This window comes from Lagopus leucura, unplaced genomic scaffold, assembly GCF_019238085.1.
Source record: "Lagopus leucura isolate 7727_CA_CO unplaced genomic scaffold, USGS_WTPT01 Super-Scaffold_100036, whole genome shotgun sequence".
NCBI classification, from domain to species: Eukaryota; Metazoa; Chordata; class Aves; order Galliformes; family Phasianidae; genus Lagopus; species Lagopus leucura.
Genome location: NW_024962285.1, coordinates 3341510 through 3357991, shown reverse-complemented (window position 1 = coordinate 3357991; position 16482 = coordinate 3341510). Strand labels below are relative to the sequence as shown.

General features: G+C 41.7%; 2 protein-coding genes across 3 annotated transcripts in view; one reads left to right on the top strand and one right to left on the bottom strand.

Annotated features, from left to right (window-relative positions):
- Positions 1-561: 561 nt before the first annotated feature.
- On the top strand, positions 562-6052 carry LOC122186308 (survival of motor neuron protein-like). 2 transcript variants are annotated; one of them, XM_042882849.1, is made up of 9 exons: positions 562-607; positions 699-770; positions 894-1019; positions 1311-1484; positions 1865-2008; positions 3210-3281; positions 3795-3905; positions 4721-4806; positions 5495-6052. In XM_042882849.1, exons 1-8 carry the CDS (start codon positions 569-571, stop codon positions 4775-4777), a joined length of 795 nt encoding a protein of 264 aa, XP_042738783.1. In that variant the 5' UTR covers positions 562-568; the 3' UTR covers positions 4778-4806; positions 5495-6052. The 2 variants fall into 2 exon arrangements, with proteins under 2 accessions (XP_042738783.1, XP_042738781.1); XM_042882847.1 differs by having other exon boundaries at positions 5491-6052.
- A 6254-nt stretch (positions 6053-12306) lies between these two features.
- Positions 12307-16482, bottom strand: part of LOC122186326 (general transcription factor IIH subunit 2) — a 10345-nt gene continuing 6169 nt past the window's right edge. The window contains exons 11-15 of the mRNA XM_042882879.1: positions 15350-15413; positions 14486-14589; positions 13481-13583; positions 13153-13192; positions 12307-12726 (exon numbers count right to left, since the gene is read on the bottom strand). Coding sequence (XP_042738813.1) covers positions 12607-12726; positions 13153-13192; positions 13481-13583; positions 14486-14589; positions 15350-15413 — 431 coding nt within the window. The 3' untranslated portion in view covers positions 12307-12606. The remainder of the gene's footprint in view (positions 12727-13152; positions 13193-13480; positions 13584-14485; positions 14590-15349; positions 15414-16482) is intronic.

The window sequence follows — 16482 nt, the reverse complement described above, 5'->3', positions numbered from 1 at the left end:
ATAGGTGGAACTGTGGAGGAAGCGATACGTCATTGTTCAGTCTGTGCTACAGGAGCAGCTTATCCAGTTTTCGGTTTCACAGGTAATCTTTGAGTACTGCTCGTAATAACTGGAGAAGCTCCTGACTTCGAATTAATGAATTGCAAACGTCGGCAGATCTTGAGGTTGTTCTGTCGCTAAAAGGGTTAAAAATCTGTGTTCAAACTGACCATAAGAATAACATCATGAAACGGGCAGCCCTTGCTTTGCACATAGGTTGGCTGCGTGGGTGAGCCTTAAACCTCTGAGGGAGGAGTGTTGAATGAAGCCGTGAACGTTGGTGGGTTTCAAGTCTGCCCTAGTTTGTGAGAAATGAAGAGAAGTTCGCCGCCTGCCGTAGTTTGGCTTTTAGCTCCCGCTCTCAAGGCGTCGCTGGGTGCAACCTAAACATGGCCGCTCCCGATCACCACAGACGGCCGCGCCATTGTAGCCACCACGCGGGGCGGGGCTGCTTGCCGTGCGCGAGGTGCGGCCTGCCGGAAGCTCGTGGTCCGCATGCGCGACGGGCAGCGCGCGGGGCGGGGCGGGCATGGCGGGCAGAGTGCTGTTCCGGCGCGGCGCCGGGCAGGTGGGCTGCGGGTGCTGAGGTGGGGGGGGAGGGCGTGAGCGCGGGAAGCGAGGCGGGACGGCTCTTAGAAGGCGTTCCGTGGTTTCTTTAGAGCGACGACTCGGATATGTGGGACGACACGGCCCTCATCAAGGCGTACGACAAGGCGGTGGCCTCCTTCAAGGTGAGGGGCGGCCCCGCTGGAAGCCCCGAGGGACGCGGGGCTTCGGGCCTCATCGCTCGGCACTCGGCTGCCCAGCCCCCGTGCTGTACTTCTTGTGGTTTATTTTCCTTTTCTTTCTTGAAGAATGCTTTGAAGAATGGGGACTGCGCAGAGCCTTCGGATAAGCAGGAGCAGCGGCCCGGGATGAAAAGGAAAAACAGCAAGAAGAACAGGAACAGAAACAAGAGCAACGGCGTGCCGTTGAAACAGGTCAGCTTTTTGTAGATTGTGTTGATGTCTGTGTTGCAGGTTGTGCTTCGCAGCCGTAGTCAAAATGAGCTTGCTGTTATTACCTTGGAAATAACGGGGGGGAGGAAATGGTGTGACAGACCTCGGCTGTAGGTAGCTCTTACATCACACGTTTTCATCGGGGAAAAACTTCCTGGGCAAGGCGCATCGTTCTCATGGTTGAGAGAAAAAAAAGTAGTTTGGGAAAAGGCTTTGTTCTCTGTGAGTTTTTTTGGTATAGGCTTTTACTTGGCTTTCTCATTTCTATTGCAGTGGAAAGTTGGTGACTGCTGTAACGCTGTCTGGTCTGAGGATGGTAATGTCTACCCAGCAACTATTGCCTCCATAAATCTGAAGAGGGGTACATGTGTCGTTACTTACACCGGATATGGAAATAAGGAGGAACAGAACCTGGCTGATCTACTTCCTCCAGCTAGCGATGAAACAGTAAATAGATGGGGAATTCTGGGGAGGTGAAGGGTGTTTTTTCAATGATTTTGGTACCTCTGCTGTAACCAGATGGGTTTTGTGAGAATTGAAACCCAGTTCCATTGTGAAGGGACATGCACAGATGGAGGACGTGATAAGTCTGCCCTTATTTCCTGAAGTATGCATGGTAGAAAGTGGGAATAAGAAATTTACGGGTGAGACAAAATACATTGAAAATGATGAACAGATAAGATTGTGATATTCCCTAAGGAGGGTTGGGAGGCCTAGATGGAGGGAAAGATGTGGACAGAACTTCCCCTACTTTTTTCACACTGGAGTTGCTTTCTGCAATTTCCTATTGTGGTTGTATCTCTCATAAAAATGTTTTGGTCTTCTAGAATGAAAACGAGAGTCCATATTCAACAGATGAAAGTGAAAAATCTTCCCAGTCACATCAAAATGAAAATAACTGCACAAAAGAAAGATTCTCTCCTAAAAACTTACGGTTTCCCAAACCACCAACACCTCCAGGCTTGGGAAGGGTAAGCCAAGCATCTTCTGAGATAATTCCTACAGCACTGTTAAACCTGGTGTCTAAATTCTGAGATAGTAAGGTAATATTTTCTATAGGATCATAGAATATCCTGAGCTAGGGAGGGACACACAAGGATCAGTGTTTAAATTTGGGTTCCACACAGGACCACTTAAACATCAGACCCAATATGTGATTGTGTTGTCCAAACACTCCCTGAATTCACTCCTTGAAGGTGCTATGACCGATGGGAGTCAGTTGCAGTGCCTTACCACCCTAGTCATTGCCTGAGAAGGAAAGGAACAGCATTTTGAGAGTGGATATGCGAACTTGCTTGTTAGCACTCCTGGGTCATTTTCAAGTAATGCAGCTTCTGTGTAGTTCTTTCGCGGAACTTCTTAGTAACTTGAAAGAAGAAGGTTGCTGTTCTGTGGATAATGCTGTTAGCAGCAGCACTCTTAATCTTTTTAGACTGCACCTTTACAAGCCTCTTGGTATATTTTTATTTTATACAACATTGAAGGCAGCAAAATTGATATACAGGTGTCACAGAAGCTCTCTGCTGTAGCTTCTCAAATGGCTTATCTGAGGTTTTGGTACGTTCTCCAGTTTCATTGTTCTGGAGAAGTCTTAAGCAAACAGTGCAGTTATGCACTGCCCTGTGTTTCCAAAAAACTGGCATTTGTGAAAGACTTCATTCTAAAGTTGTTTGTTTGTTTGTTTTCTTCTGTATTTTAGCTCTGCTTAAAAAAATACATTCATTAGCATTATGGAAATGGCACCTTGAATTTAGTAATTTCAGCTAGCACGAGTCAGCCACATAGGAGCAGAGAAGTTATCTGTATGCCTGGTACCGTATAGCCTCTTCATGTGAGAGCACAAACATTTATTTCTGTTTATGAAAACTTAAAAAAAAACCTTGTGTTAACTATACGTCTGTGTTAGCTCTGCTTACCTCACTATGTATGTGAATTCACTCCTTGAAGGTGCTATGACCAATGGGAGTCAGTTGCAGTGCACTGTGTATGTAAGTTTTACTTTTCTAGTCATGGAGTGCTCCCCAGCAATGTGTATTCTTATTACAGTCATTAAATTGCTGAGATATGTAGCCTCGAGTTTATGGTTTTGAGTTGCTTCAGATGCTTTTGTTAAATAAAATCTTCATACCTTCAGTTTCTCTCTAATTGCACCATTGAATTATTTCAATATAGCACGAATCAAAATTCAGAACACTTCCACCGTTCTTGTCTTGCTGGCTCCCACCCTTTTCAGCAGGACCACCGGTAAGTGAAGATGAATATCTGTGATCTCAAACTTCCCTACTGAGTGTCCTGTCTTTTAGAGCTCATTTCTGTGTTAAAGTCTGTATTTTCTGGGTATTTGGTAATGCATTAAATTGCACCTATCACAGGGATCTGAGGTATGGAGCCTGATCATTACTTATTTTTGTGATAGGGAAGCTGTTGGTATAGGAAGCTGTAGGAATACAAAGAGAGGGTACTTCAAGAAACTACACCTTTCTTTTTAAGTAACAGTGTTTCATTGATATGGGCAAATATTTTGCCTAATTAAATTCTTGAACAGCCAAGCTACAGGAGCAATGTTTCTCCCAGGCTTTGGAAGCTGAATGTTTCCTGAAAAGTTTGCCTTGCTTGGTTCCATTTTGGGGCATGCACTGAGGATATATTCCTTGCTTTTACTTGCATATTTTGATCATTTAGAATTTGTTGCTATCTAACCTGGGATATAACTCATGGAAACAAAGAGAACTTGGATTTTTCTTTGTGATTTCTTAGTTGATTCCTCCTCCACCACCTATGGGGCCAGATTCTCCTGAGGATGATGAAGCATTGGGAAGCATGTTGATAGCTTGGTATATGAGTGGTTATCACACTGGATATTACCTGGTACGTGCTATTTCTGTCTGGAAATGTATGCTATTGTTGTATTGTTAGACTTAAGGTTATTTTACATTGTGTGCATATTCTTACCTTGGGGTAGGAGTCGTGTGAGCTCAGGTGTTTGGTCAGCTGAGGTTTTTTTGTGTTTTTTTTTTTTAAGTTGTTTTTCCTACTTACAATCCCATTAAGCACTCTTCTAACCAGTGTTTTGTATCAGTATTGAAATAACAGGTTCTGTGTTTGTAGGCAAGTGAAGCAAATATGAATGTACCCTTCTCTGTTAAAATATGGTTTTCTGTGTTTTTTGTTTTGTTTTCTTTTGTGATCGGTAGAATCCCTTTTGGCATCAGATCTGGCATTTTCCAGAGACTTTGCTCACCAGTAATTGTTTCAGATGCTTATGGAGGCCTAGCAAAAGCAGTCAGCATAGCTGTTGAAAACTTGCATTGTGGGGGGTTGATTTCTGTTCTTTGTATGGTTAATGATGGAAGAGAATTATAGGAGGAATTTAACTCTTGATATTCAAACAGTTAAGAATGGGGATTTGGCTCCTGATGGTATCTTCAAATGAATAACTTTAGAATTTGTTTGGGTTATAACCATAGATTTCTTTTAATACACTTTTAATACAAGAACTACATGTTTGTAATTATTCTGTAGAGGCATAGTACAAAATGGAGACACATAGTTTAGTTTCAGTCCTTTTGATTCTCCAGGTCTCATCTCCCCAAGCAGTTAAACACTATTCTTGGTTTGTGAAGGACTGAAAAAATCTTGTTTTTACAGGGAAATAAAAGCTTTACCTAAATTGTGTTCTGCAGGGGTTAAAACAAAGTCGAATGGAAGCGGCCCTAGAGAGAGAGGCCTACCTAAAATAACTGAATAGCCATCGCTCTTCTGAAGGATTGTAAGTATGGTAATTTTGCACTAAGTGAAGATGCACTCTCACCTGAAAATCTGTTTAGCTCTTGGAAAGCCTTTGATTCTATGCAAAAAGGTTGGGCTTCAGGAATTGCACCTGCTTTCATGGCTCTCTGTAGAGACAGTTTCTGTGAGAATTCATTCCTTTGCCTAGCACCAGTAGAATGTTATTTTCTTGGGTAGAATGAAGGACAGTATTTAAGTGCTGTGATGAGAGGTGTAACTAACTGCTGTATCTCTCTGCACATGTTTAACAGGATGGTTGACTTAAACTATTGTCACCATATCTACTTACTGTTTAATTTTTAAGTGAAATGGTAAAATATAATTTACATATTTATGTACGTATTTTAAAAAGCAGCTGTTTCTAGCCTGATGTGTGGCTGCACTTTGTTTTCTGGACAAAGTCAGCATTTGGGGCTCTCACTTCTGACCTGCTCTGTTCTAACAACTTCAGTGCTTGTGCTCTTGTTTGTGATCTTTTGTTTAGAACTTCCCAATATATTTTTTGGTTCCTTGTAGGGCAGAACTCCATTCTTGCGAGTACATTTTCTGATTTTTCTGTGATAAGCATGCTATTTCTGTGCAGAGGAGTAGTTCTTTTGTTGTTGCTTTATTGTTTCTGTTTTGTTTTTTAGGTCTGACCTACTAATTCTTGTCTTTTCTAAAGACAGGTACAGATGCTTGTCACTGAGAGATGTTTATCACTTGTGCACTGGGTGATGGTGAAGATCAGAATTTCAGCAAAGATGATAAAACTTTGTTTTCGTAACAGTGAGCTGCCCATGGTAACAAGTAGACAAATGACTTGAGGCTAGTAATTGCATATGCACTGAAACAAGCTATTTCTTGAAGATGTTTTGGCATACTGCGTTTAGAAAGTACTGCTGCAATGAAGTGTTTTCTACTTTCTTGAAACAAAATAATACACCCATCAGGTGTGGGTTTTGGCCATTTTCTTTGTTGTTGTTGTTATCCTTTACTCATGTTGTATTCCTTAGACTTTTTATCTGACTGGTAACACCTGAACTAGCAATTGCAGCATACTATTTTAGGACACATGACAGCAATTTGTGTTACTGTAGTTTTTGATGGTAATGACTTGAAAAACAGTATGCCTTTAAGTTTAAGAAATGTTGTCTTGTTTCGGGGGTCTGCTGTGTATGGCAGCTGGAGACTCCCATTTCCTGTTTGACATGCCTGTTAATAAAGTTCTGCTTTTTGAACTTTTACATTAGACGTCTTGATTTTCTCTTTGTTCGCTTTCTGCTGAATGAATTGCTGAAGTTCTTGTATGATTTCATGATGTGTTTTACTGGTTTTTCTGTGGTACTGTCGTAAAACCAAGTGTTTTAGAAGGAGGTTGTGATAAGGTAATTGAAATTGTGGATTTCACATTTCAGCCCTTACCATTTGTAGTTCTTGTGGAGTGGAAGTTGTGGGCACAAAACTGAATGATGATTGAATTAATGTCAGCAGTTTCTATTATGGGGAAAGCAGCCCAGTCTAGTTTCCGAACTCTGTTACATTCCTTTCCCTATGAAGCTTTCAAAGTGGCTTCAGAAAGTTTTTCTTTAATTGTCCAGTGAAAGTAAACTAAGATTGCTCACAGTGATACTAAGGTTCTAAATTAGTGGTTCATCAGCTGCTTGTTGCTGAAGGGAGACAACTGCCATCCACTTCTATAACTAGTCCTGTGGTAATATCTGGAATAAAGTTACAAGTGGTCTCCATCAATTTTTAGCACTAGTAAAATTTGACATCCAGCATAATCTTTAGTTCACTCCTGTTATACATAGGCTTATGATTTCTATTTCATGGTAAATTATTTGCATAACTAATTTCATTACAAGCACGAGGCCTGCAAGCAGCGGTGTTCCTCAGGGGTCGGTGCTGGGTCCGCTCTTGTTCAACATCTTCATCAATGACCTTGATGAGTGGATGGTGGCCACCCTCAGCAAGTTTGCTGATGATACGAAGTTGGGAGGATTGGCTGACAGCCTGAAGGCTGTGCTGCCATTCAGCGAGACCTGGACAGGCTGGAGAGCTGGGCAGAAAAAAATCGGATGAGGTTTAACAAAAGCAAGAGTAGAGTCTTGCATCTGGGGAGGAATAATTCCATGCACCAGTACAGGTTGGGGGATGAGCTGCTGGAGGGGAGCTCTGCGGAGAGGGACCTGGGTGTCCTGGTGGACGACAGGTCGGCCATGAGCCAGCAGTGTGCCCTTGTGGCCAAAAAGGCCAATGGCATCCTGGGGTGCATTAAAAAGAGCGTGGCCAGCAGGTCGAGGGAGGTGATCCTCCCCCTCTGCTCTGCCCTGGTAAGGCCTCACCTGGAGCACTGCGTCCAGTTCTGGGCTCCCCAGTACAAAACAGACAGGGATCTCTTGGAAAGAGTCCAGTGGAGGGCCACCAAGATGGTGAAGGGCCTGGAGCATCTCTGCTATGAGGAAAGGCTGAGTGAACTGGGTCTGTTCAGCCTTGAGAAAAGAAGGCTGAGAGGGGACCTGATCCAGGTCTATAAATATCTGAGGTGTGGGGGGCAGAATGGCGAGGCCGGACTCTTTTCAGTGGTGAGTGGAGACAGGACAAGGGGAAACGGCTGGAAACTGCAGCATAGGAAGTTCTGCAGCAATGTGCGAAGGAACTTCTGTACAGTGAGGTGAGGAGCACTGGAACAGGCTGCCAGGGAGGTGGTGGAGTCTCCTGCTTTGGAGATGTTCAAGACCTGCCTGGATGCCGACCTGTGCGACCTGCTGTAGGGAACTGCTTTGGCAGGGGGTTGGACTCGATGATCTCTGGAGGTCCCTTCCAACCCCTACAATTCTGTGATTCTGTGATTCTGTGACAAGAACTAAATAGAAATAATTTTTTATTTTAGCAGAATTATACTTTTCTTCAACTGAAGGTATCAGTTACAATCTGTAACTACTTAAGACAGCTAACTTTTCTCAATTTCTATTGGTTCTATTTTCCTTTCTCTTATAAAGTTGCTGCTGTAGAGACCAGTATATTTCATTGTGGTAAATATTTCTTGAGAATGTGTTTATTTGCAATGCAGGAACAGTAGTTTATCATACAGCAAGGGGGGAAAAAAAAAACACTTTCAAACATTTTCATCTTAAGCAGTAGGTAAAAGTGGCAGGAGCCATTGCCAAGGTAACTTTTAACTCCTAGGCTGGGGATTCTGTTCCCACTAAACATTCTAGATCAAATGGTTTAAACTCCTCTTAATCAAGGAGCCAGTTCTGCATTCTTATTGTCAGAAAGCCAGGCAGTCAAGAAAAACTTGGGACAAAAGCTCTGGCTGTTGATGAACGCTGACTTTGATCTGGCCTGTGAACATGGGACTCAAGTTCATCTCTTTTAAATCAGGACTGTTATTCAGTGTTTTAAACTTTCTTGTATCTGTTTCTGTAATGCTGTAACAGAGAAAGGTTGAATTGTTTTGAGATTGTCCTAAGTAAGTATTCAAGAAATGTTTTGGCAGCACATTAGTTCTAGCAGCTAGGGATCTCATCTCTGCATCTACACAGTGAGATGTAAGCTAACCATTCTATGATGGACGTTGCCAAAACTCCCCTCTTGTCTCCTCAAAAAGTACAGCTGACCCACAGTAACCTGTTAGGTCAAAAGAAGCCGTACCATTTTATCCATGTGCTTGACATCAGTGCACTGAAACCCTGAGAAGCTCACAGACTCCTCCTGAATGTCACTAGGAGGTGACAGCAGAGAGCTCCGTTTCTGAAGGATGTCAGACAGGACAGGCTGTTCTTTGGCCATAGCTGAGGGTCTGGGACTTCCTCCCAGAAACAGCCATGATCACTTTCAGTTAAATGAAGATGAACTTGTTAGTGAATGCAAAGAATGAACAAATATCTTTGTTAATAAGCTGGCAGCTATAACTTTGATGTTTTCTTCACCATTTCAGTACTATGAATTTATGTTTTCGGGGCACTAAAACTTCATTGCCTTCAAAATTAACACCATCATCTGATACATGCAAACAACCCAAATTGCTTGGCCACTTCTAGGAGGCAGCTATGCACGGCAGAGGGCTGGTAAATCCTCTGGGCATTTTGCTATTATAGAAAATTTACTCCTGAGCTGTTAGCTCTATACTTGCTTATCAGTGTTGTTGTTCATTCACTGTGCAGGAATTCTTTCCTCAGGAATCCACACAGGTATTGACAAAACCATGGAAATGGCCACAGTACAAGGCAAAAGAAAAGATCAGAAGAAAACACTGCAGAAAGTTATTTCAGCTTTGTTTCTTTTGTATACAAAAGCACATATGTGTGGCAGCTCGTATGCCACTGACATACATCTGCAATTTCCTGAAGCAGAAGCATAGAATATCATCCTGTATTTTCACAAAATGATAAAATTTACTTACAGGTTTCATCTGCATAGAAATGACTTTGACCTGACAGGGGATTTGATTTACACAAATTACAAGAGCAAGAAGCAGCTGACAAATTCTGTACCTCAGTGTGTATATATATATATATAACAAATTCATTGCCTCAGTATATGGACAATCCATAAATCCTAACTCATGTTGATGACAGTTTTGTCAGGGTAAGCTGATGTTCAACACTCTGTTCTCAAACTAGAATGTGTGTTCATTGTCCTCCTTTCAAATGGAGCTGTTACCAGTTCCTAAAGAATTTAGAGTTGCTTTCTCATCAAGGTTTCTTTATAAGTTTTCTAGAACAAAAATAGGCCTACTTGTAATTATTATTTAGTTCAAACTGAGTTGCTCAGGTACCAGCACCAGTAGCTACAATGGCAGTTTATAACAGCAGAGGTCCTGGTTCTGTTTTTTCACTCCATCAGCATTCTTTGATCTGTCCTTGAGGGAGGACTTCATTTATAATGTCACCCACACACTGCATCCTTCCTGTAATATTCTTCCACCCTTTGGCTTTGCTGCCAACCAGGGTTGTGAGACCCTGCTCTGAGAGAACACAGCTGCACAGCCTTGACTGCCAAGAGAAATCCTTGGGAAAGCCAGCAGAAGGAAGAAGGAAACCATTACAGACAAAGGAACACAGGTGAGACTCCTCTCCAGGAACTGGAGATGATCATCAACAAAATAAACTGTGTAAACATAACAAGATACTTTTGGCACCTAAGAAAAGGGAGTCCTTTGCCTTCTATGTAAAGCCTACAGAGACCATCTGAAGACAGCTGACTGAGATGTTAGATTGAGATATTTCAAACTGTTTGTTAGAGAGCTGAAGCTTTCCCAGCTGATGAAGATCTCTGGGTGCAAGGATGATCTCATCTTGGACGTCTTTTATGCTCTCTGTATCAGTTCTTCTCTTGGAAATAAGTATGAGGTATTACTTTTGGTGCAACTGAGATTACCAGCACTCCAACAATTCTGTGGTAGGTTTCAGTGTACATTTCAGTTTATTCACCAGAGTTCCTGCTTTGAATGCAACCACACCTTTAAGGTAACAAAGCTTCATTCCGCAGGACTTTCCACAATAGGAGCTCAGTAAAGCAAAGGCACTTTTGCTGTTGGCATGAATCATGTGATACAGCAGCTGGGAGAACAATCACAGAGCCCAGAGGATGGCTCTAGATAGGACAGAAAGCCATCTGCATCAAATAACTAGAAGGTCTGGGATAGGTAAGACATTTCTTATACATTCCAGTGCTCAGAAATAATACCAGTCTGTTGTGCTTGGTTGTTTGATACATGATCTATCCACCCTCTAAATCCTTCTCAGTCCTTGTATCCCCCGTGTGGATGCTCTCTGATAAATTCTTTTATGTTCCTTCCAACTCAGGATATTCTATGATTCCATGGTTCCCATTACTAAAGTGACTTCATTAAAGTGTTTGTTTGTTTCCTACACTGTTTTTCTCAAATGCAGCTTATCTCTTGGAATTACTCATTTTTTGTTATTTGTACTGTGGTACAAAGAAAATATTTTGCTATGGGATGGTTCAAGATGCAGCAAGATTATCTACTGTTCATCCCAACAGTAACTACATTCTGCTGCCCTCTGCTTCCAAAATGCTTTTTTTCCTCTCAAATAACTGAGTGAACTCGAGAGACTTGGATGTATATCAGATTCATACCTAGGAAAGTGATTCTAAATCCAGAATCTCCAACTTTTTTTTTTTTTTACATTTTCCAGAAATCATTAAAATTACATTCTTCTCTAGTAGGAAAGCATGTATTAAATTATTTTAGTGCTTTCAAATCCTAAGAAAGAAAATGCTTCAAAAGCTATAAATGTCTTCAAGTTCTACTACCTTGCAAAAAAATACTTTTAAGAATTGCGCTAAAAAAATCATAGGATTGGAGGGTTTGGAAGGGGCTTCTGGGGATCATCTAGCCCAGCCCCTCTGCTAAAGCAGGTCATGGAGACTAGACTGCACAGCATAGCATGAGCAAACCACCTGTTGTGAAATGAGCACGGAACTAGACTGCCAACAGTCTGTACTGTGTCCAAATGGACATTGCTGGAAGCCCAGGCTGGTGCCTGAATACATGCAGCAATGGACTGTGAGGTCACTGACCAAGGGGCTGTGATCCTTACTAAGAATTCAGGTGCTCGCAGAGTCCAACACGGACTCTGCAAGACTTGGAGCACAGGGTGAGGCTTTGGCTGTGCTGTGGGGTTGCCAGCAGCCCATCCTACAGCACTGTCAGTTTCATCAGCCCTGCACGGCTCTGGCAGCTGGGGCCCTGAAAGGTGTGCTTGCAGCAGCAGAGGGGAGCAGTGTGGGGACAGCTCTGGAGCAGCTGGAGATGAGCAGGGGCTGGGAGGGTTTGCTGTGAAGGACAGCAGCCTCGCTCTCCTTTGCAGTTTGTGACAGCTTCTGTGCTGCAGTGCCAGTGAAGGGAGCAGCATCACCCATCACACAGCCCAGGACCAGGGAGGTGGTATCGGAATGGACCTGCCCCCTGGGTGTGCACAGCTGGGATCATGTGAGTCTTGTCTCAGCAGCTTTGCTACAGCTACATCCTCTTGTGGGTGAAGAAGCTGAGTCCTGCCATATATATATACACACAAGATCAGGGCCTTCTGATGCTTGGTGAGGTCAATGATCACCTTGAGTGTCTTACCCCTTCTCCACAGCACAGTGGTTGTGGTCTGCAGAACATGCATGGGCAGGCAAAGCTTGTGCCCCATGCTCTAGAGCACAGCTTCCCAGCTGAGGTCTGCACTGCCTGGATGCAGTACATGGGATGAGCCCTCATTAGAACAGAGCAGAGAGAGACAATCCCCTTCCTCTCCCTGCTGGCCATACAGGATACTTCTGGGCTGCAAGAGCACACTGCTGGCTCGAGCTTTTCATTCATCAGAACAAATTAATTAACAAAATTAAACAAATTGCTCTACAATATCTTTGTTAACTTCTTGGAAAAATATTTTGCTCTATTCCACAATCCTCTGAAAAACACCTGCAGGGCTTCTCTTTTGAGCGAACAAACAAACATGAATCATGAGATTCATCACACTAATATACAAAGCAGTTTTATTACTCCCACATTTAAAAATGTACATGTTAACCCACAGCAAAAGTCAGAAAAACTCAGAACTTTTAAAATAAATACACTCCTGAATTATCTGTATCTGATTAACAGTTAAAACATTATTAATACATCAGGTAAATGTTATATTTGCTTCCAAGCCAGTGCTCATTCTTCTGTGATCATTCCTGTTTTCAGCTGCCTCACTGGAAGTCACCTCTGGCTTTCAGTCCACACAAGATTTGCACAAGAGTTAAACTGATACAACAGTCTCTAACAAAGATGACATCATACAGAAACAGGAGCAGGGTGCTCGTGAATGCAGCCAGGACAGCAGTGCAGGGAATCGTGAATAAACACGTCGCACTCCACACAAAATGCATTCTTGCACGTTTTGCACACGTAAACCTGGAAAAGGTAGAAAACCAAGTTAAATCAGAAGAAAATTACCCACCAACACATTACAGTAGAGCAACAGTCATCATCAACATAGTAAAAACAGATGGAATAGATATTGCTTGCAATGTATATCCAAAAGAAACCTTAATTCAGTTGGATTTCAAGGAGCAACTATGTCAAAAGGGTTGAGTTTGAGTCACTGCTTCCACATGCTTAAGAGTGGAACCACGTCCATGTAAGCCTAGGAAATCCTTGCCCACACTTGTATAGCCTTTTAAGTCGCAAAGGCACAGCTATGACAAAGAACTCTATTTAGCAGAGAATAACACTGCAAGTATTATTTTTTGGCCCCTACAAAAGCACTTTTTATGACTGTTTGATTCTTTGACTGCTTCTACCTGTGGCACCTCTCCATGCACATTCCAGTGTACTTACATTTTGATCTTTGATTTCTGCTTGGCAGCCTTGACAATACCTAAAAACAAATTGTGTTTTTAAATTGAGAAGTTACAAGATAATATACAATGATGTTCAAAAAACACATCCCACACATCAATCATTTCTAAGACAATTTCAAGTATTTAACTAAATAGGCAGATAGCTGCTAATGTAATTACAAACACTTTTTCCCAGAAGTGATTGAAAATCCCCAAATGTTTAGCAGCCTCTCTAGCAGTATGGAAGCCACTGGTAGGAAGGTGGAAAAAAACCCAACAATTGTATTATCAAAGGTAGAGTTACTATCACAAGTATCACTTCATACCGTTCTCCCTGATATTCTTCCAGCGGAATTTCCTGAAAGGCATCCAAAGGAAACAAGTGGTGGTAAGACCGAGCCAGATGAGGTGCAGACACTAGTGTAAGACCTGCAAATACAAAAAAAGACAGCAATATTACTACAAGAGACAGCTAATAAACACGTAACTCCTTTATTCTGCCCCGAATTCTGGTCAGAAGGATTAACTCAATCTTCAGAAGTACTGCAGAAGGCAGCCTTCAGTAGAGGCTTCGGTAGAGGTTACTGTCTTGCAAATCCTGTTTCTCCTCTTAGGCGGCCAGTGACGAGAGTTTCCTCTTTCCTTACTGCCCTCTCATTATGCTTCTACACCATCCCAACTCTTTTTAGTTTCCCTGAATGCAACTTCTATCAAAGGGTCTGTAAACCAGGAGTTACAGGCACTGCAAACAAATCCTGCAGTGTGCAAACGTCTCTGTTGGTGTCCTTAATATAACAAACCCATCCTTCCCACAGCTTGGCAGTTACTTGTTCCATTCTGGTGAACAACCACACCTGTACTACGCACTGATGTCAGGCAGTAAAATGCCTACAGCTTGTTACATTTTGATATATAACATATTCTTGTTAGCAAGTATTTTCAGTGTTCCTGCCTTTCTTTTCCATCATGACCTCAATTCCAGGAATTAAGAACAGCAACAACATTCTTTTATGTAAGTATTGCAAACGTATGTTCTGTGAAACTGAACAAGATTCATACGTGCTGCATCTAGGCTCAGTGATGCCAGTAACAGTTTCGCACTCACAAGGACTTCAGCAACAGGCACATGAACAAGGGATTATTCAGAGTATACAGTATCATACATGTTTACAATGGCAGTTCTGAAAGTCCCTTGCATGAAGCTGAAATTCCAGAACGCAGAAACTAAGTAGAGCTGGCCTGTAATTTCTGAGCACGGCTGTATTCTAACACTCCTCAGCCTTCTGATCATTGGCACATAATGCATGTGCTCACCTGCTCTCGTTACTCACCACAGATCTTGCATTCCACAGGAAGTTCACAGTATTTGGCTCTGCACTGAGGACAGAAATACCCATCCAGTGTAAGACATGGCTCACTGTTGTTTTCCAGTTGTCTGGAACAGAGGAAGTCAATTAAGTGCTTAAGAGACAACACTGTGTTACTGTGTAACTGAACAGTTAATTTTCAGTAGCTTCTACACGCCACTTCAAAGTGCATGGAAGCATTCAGTAACCACATATTCCCACAAAAATAAAGACCAAATATTCCCACATACAGGAGTCAATACCCTTTGGAAAAAAAATTACTAAGGACATTTGTACTAACATTTCTGCTTCCCCACAACATCCTGTACTAAGATGCACGTCAGTACTTATTCTTTCAAAGAGTTTGTCCTAAAAACTCAGGCTCTTCTACCATCCTTAAAACTACAATTCCTTTCATTACAGGGTCCAGCACATTAAGCAAACGAGGTTTCAGTTCTAAACATCTTTTTAAAGCCAAGTTAGTGAGCTAAAAAAGCTTTATACAGAGAATGCTCTTCTTTACCATCAATTTTTCTCCGTAAGGACAGAAATATTTTAATAAAGAAACGTCTTTAAAATTGGCAGTATCAATAAACGTATCTAAAAGCCTTTTTCTATCTTCAAAAAAAATAAACTAATGTGAATGTTATAAATTTAAAGATGTGACTATGGCCATAGAGTGGATGTGCAAACAAAAGGAAGATTTTCACTGAGAAGTCTCAGCACTGTGCTTCCCAGTCCTTTCCCATGTTATTTTGCAGTATTTTCACTGATGAGCAGATTTGATGCATATTACTGCACAGCCTTCAGTTCTGGTCAGCCCACTGAACTCTCATCAACTCTACTTACGCCATGCTGAAGGATGGCTTTGCATCTTGGTCAGAAAGGGAAGCAATGGTGTGCTGAGGAAAACCTGAAGAGAAAAACATTTTCTATTATGGATTTTAAACAAAAATGATCTTTCAGTTTTAATGGTAGTGGAGAAGTTCAAAAATCATGCAGAACATCTCTTTTGTTTGCTTCTATGGGAATTAAAACACTCTTACCAAGAAACAAGTTTTCCTAAAAGTCTCTACCTACATCCACTATAAATCCCTCACTGCATTTCCTATAACTGATATTCTTTTTTCCCCATAAACTTCCCATTGCCTGAAAGTTACTGGAGCTGGTTTTTGAATAAAAAGCTTTAAAAGAAAATGGTGTGCAATGGTAGGAAATCAGAAGGAGCACAACATAAATGTATCCTTGAACAGCAACTCCTACTACAGGGAAAATAACATGCAGACATGAAGTGTAAAATCTCTTTTTGAGCAGAGTCTCATCTACACGATGCTACAGCACTTAATGAAGGCTAAAAAGCATTTGTCTTTCTGTGCCAGCCCATCCAAGTATCCAGTTCATTTATTTATACATGCAGACACACACACACACAAATACAGACATTCCCTCTGTGAAAATGGATGGCTGAAAGAGAAAAGTCAGTGCTCTGATTGGTGGCATTAGTGGTACTATGCCAATTTAACTCCAGGCTTAAACTTACTGAGAAACACACCAGGAGAAGAAAAGGTACTTAATCCACCTGCTTGAAGGTGCACCACTGTGGCGTGCTTCCTGACAAGCATGTGCAAAACAGCCTTAGAGCCAACCCATCTTATAATAATTGTCTTCTGTGGGAGTAAATATGGAGAAACACCACAGTTTTTCATCATTTGTTTTTCTGAATATTACAACATCTGCTACACAGGCACTGCTAATCATCTTCCTGCTGAAGATGCAGTTGAGCAGTTTGTCTCCTTTGTTATAAGCACTTTTAAGTTTGCTGCTTTGTAGGAACAACATTCAATAACTAGAAGTATACTTAACAAAACAAAAGCTAACTCACTGAAAAAAATCATACCTTTATTATGCTTCTAACCACTTGCTTTGTTTTCACATGACAGAAAAAGACAGAAAAAGACAGAAAAAGACAGAAAAAGACAGAA

Bases quoted from the DNA above. Each gene is read 5' to 3' on its own strand.
- LOC122186308 (XM_042882849.1), top strand. From the start codon at position 569: ATGGCGGGCAGAGTGCTGTTCCGGCGCGGCGCCGGGCAG. The intron at 1,485-1,864 runs GTAAATAGATGG...TTGGTCTTCTAG, and splicing joins CTCCAGCTAGCGATGAAACA to AATGAAAACGAGAGTCCATA. The intron at 3,282-3,794 runs GTAAGTGAAGAT...GTGATTTCTTAG, and splicing joins CCTTTTCAGCAGGACCACCG to TTGATTCCTCCTCCACCACC.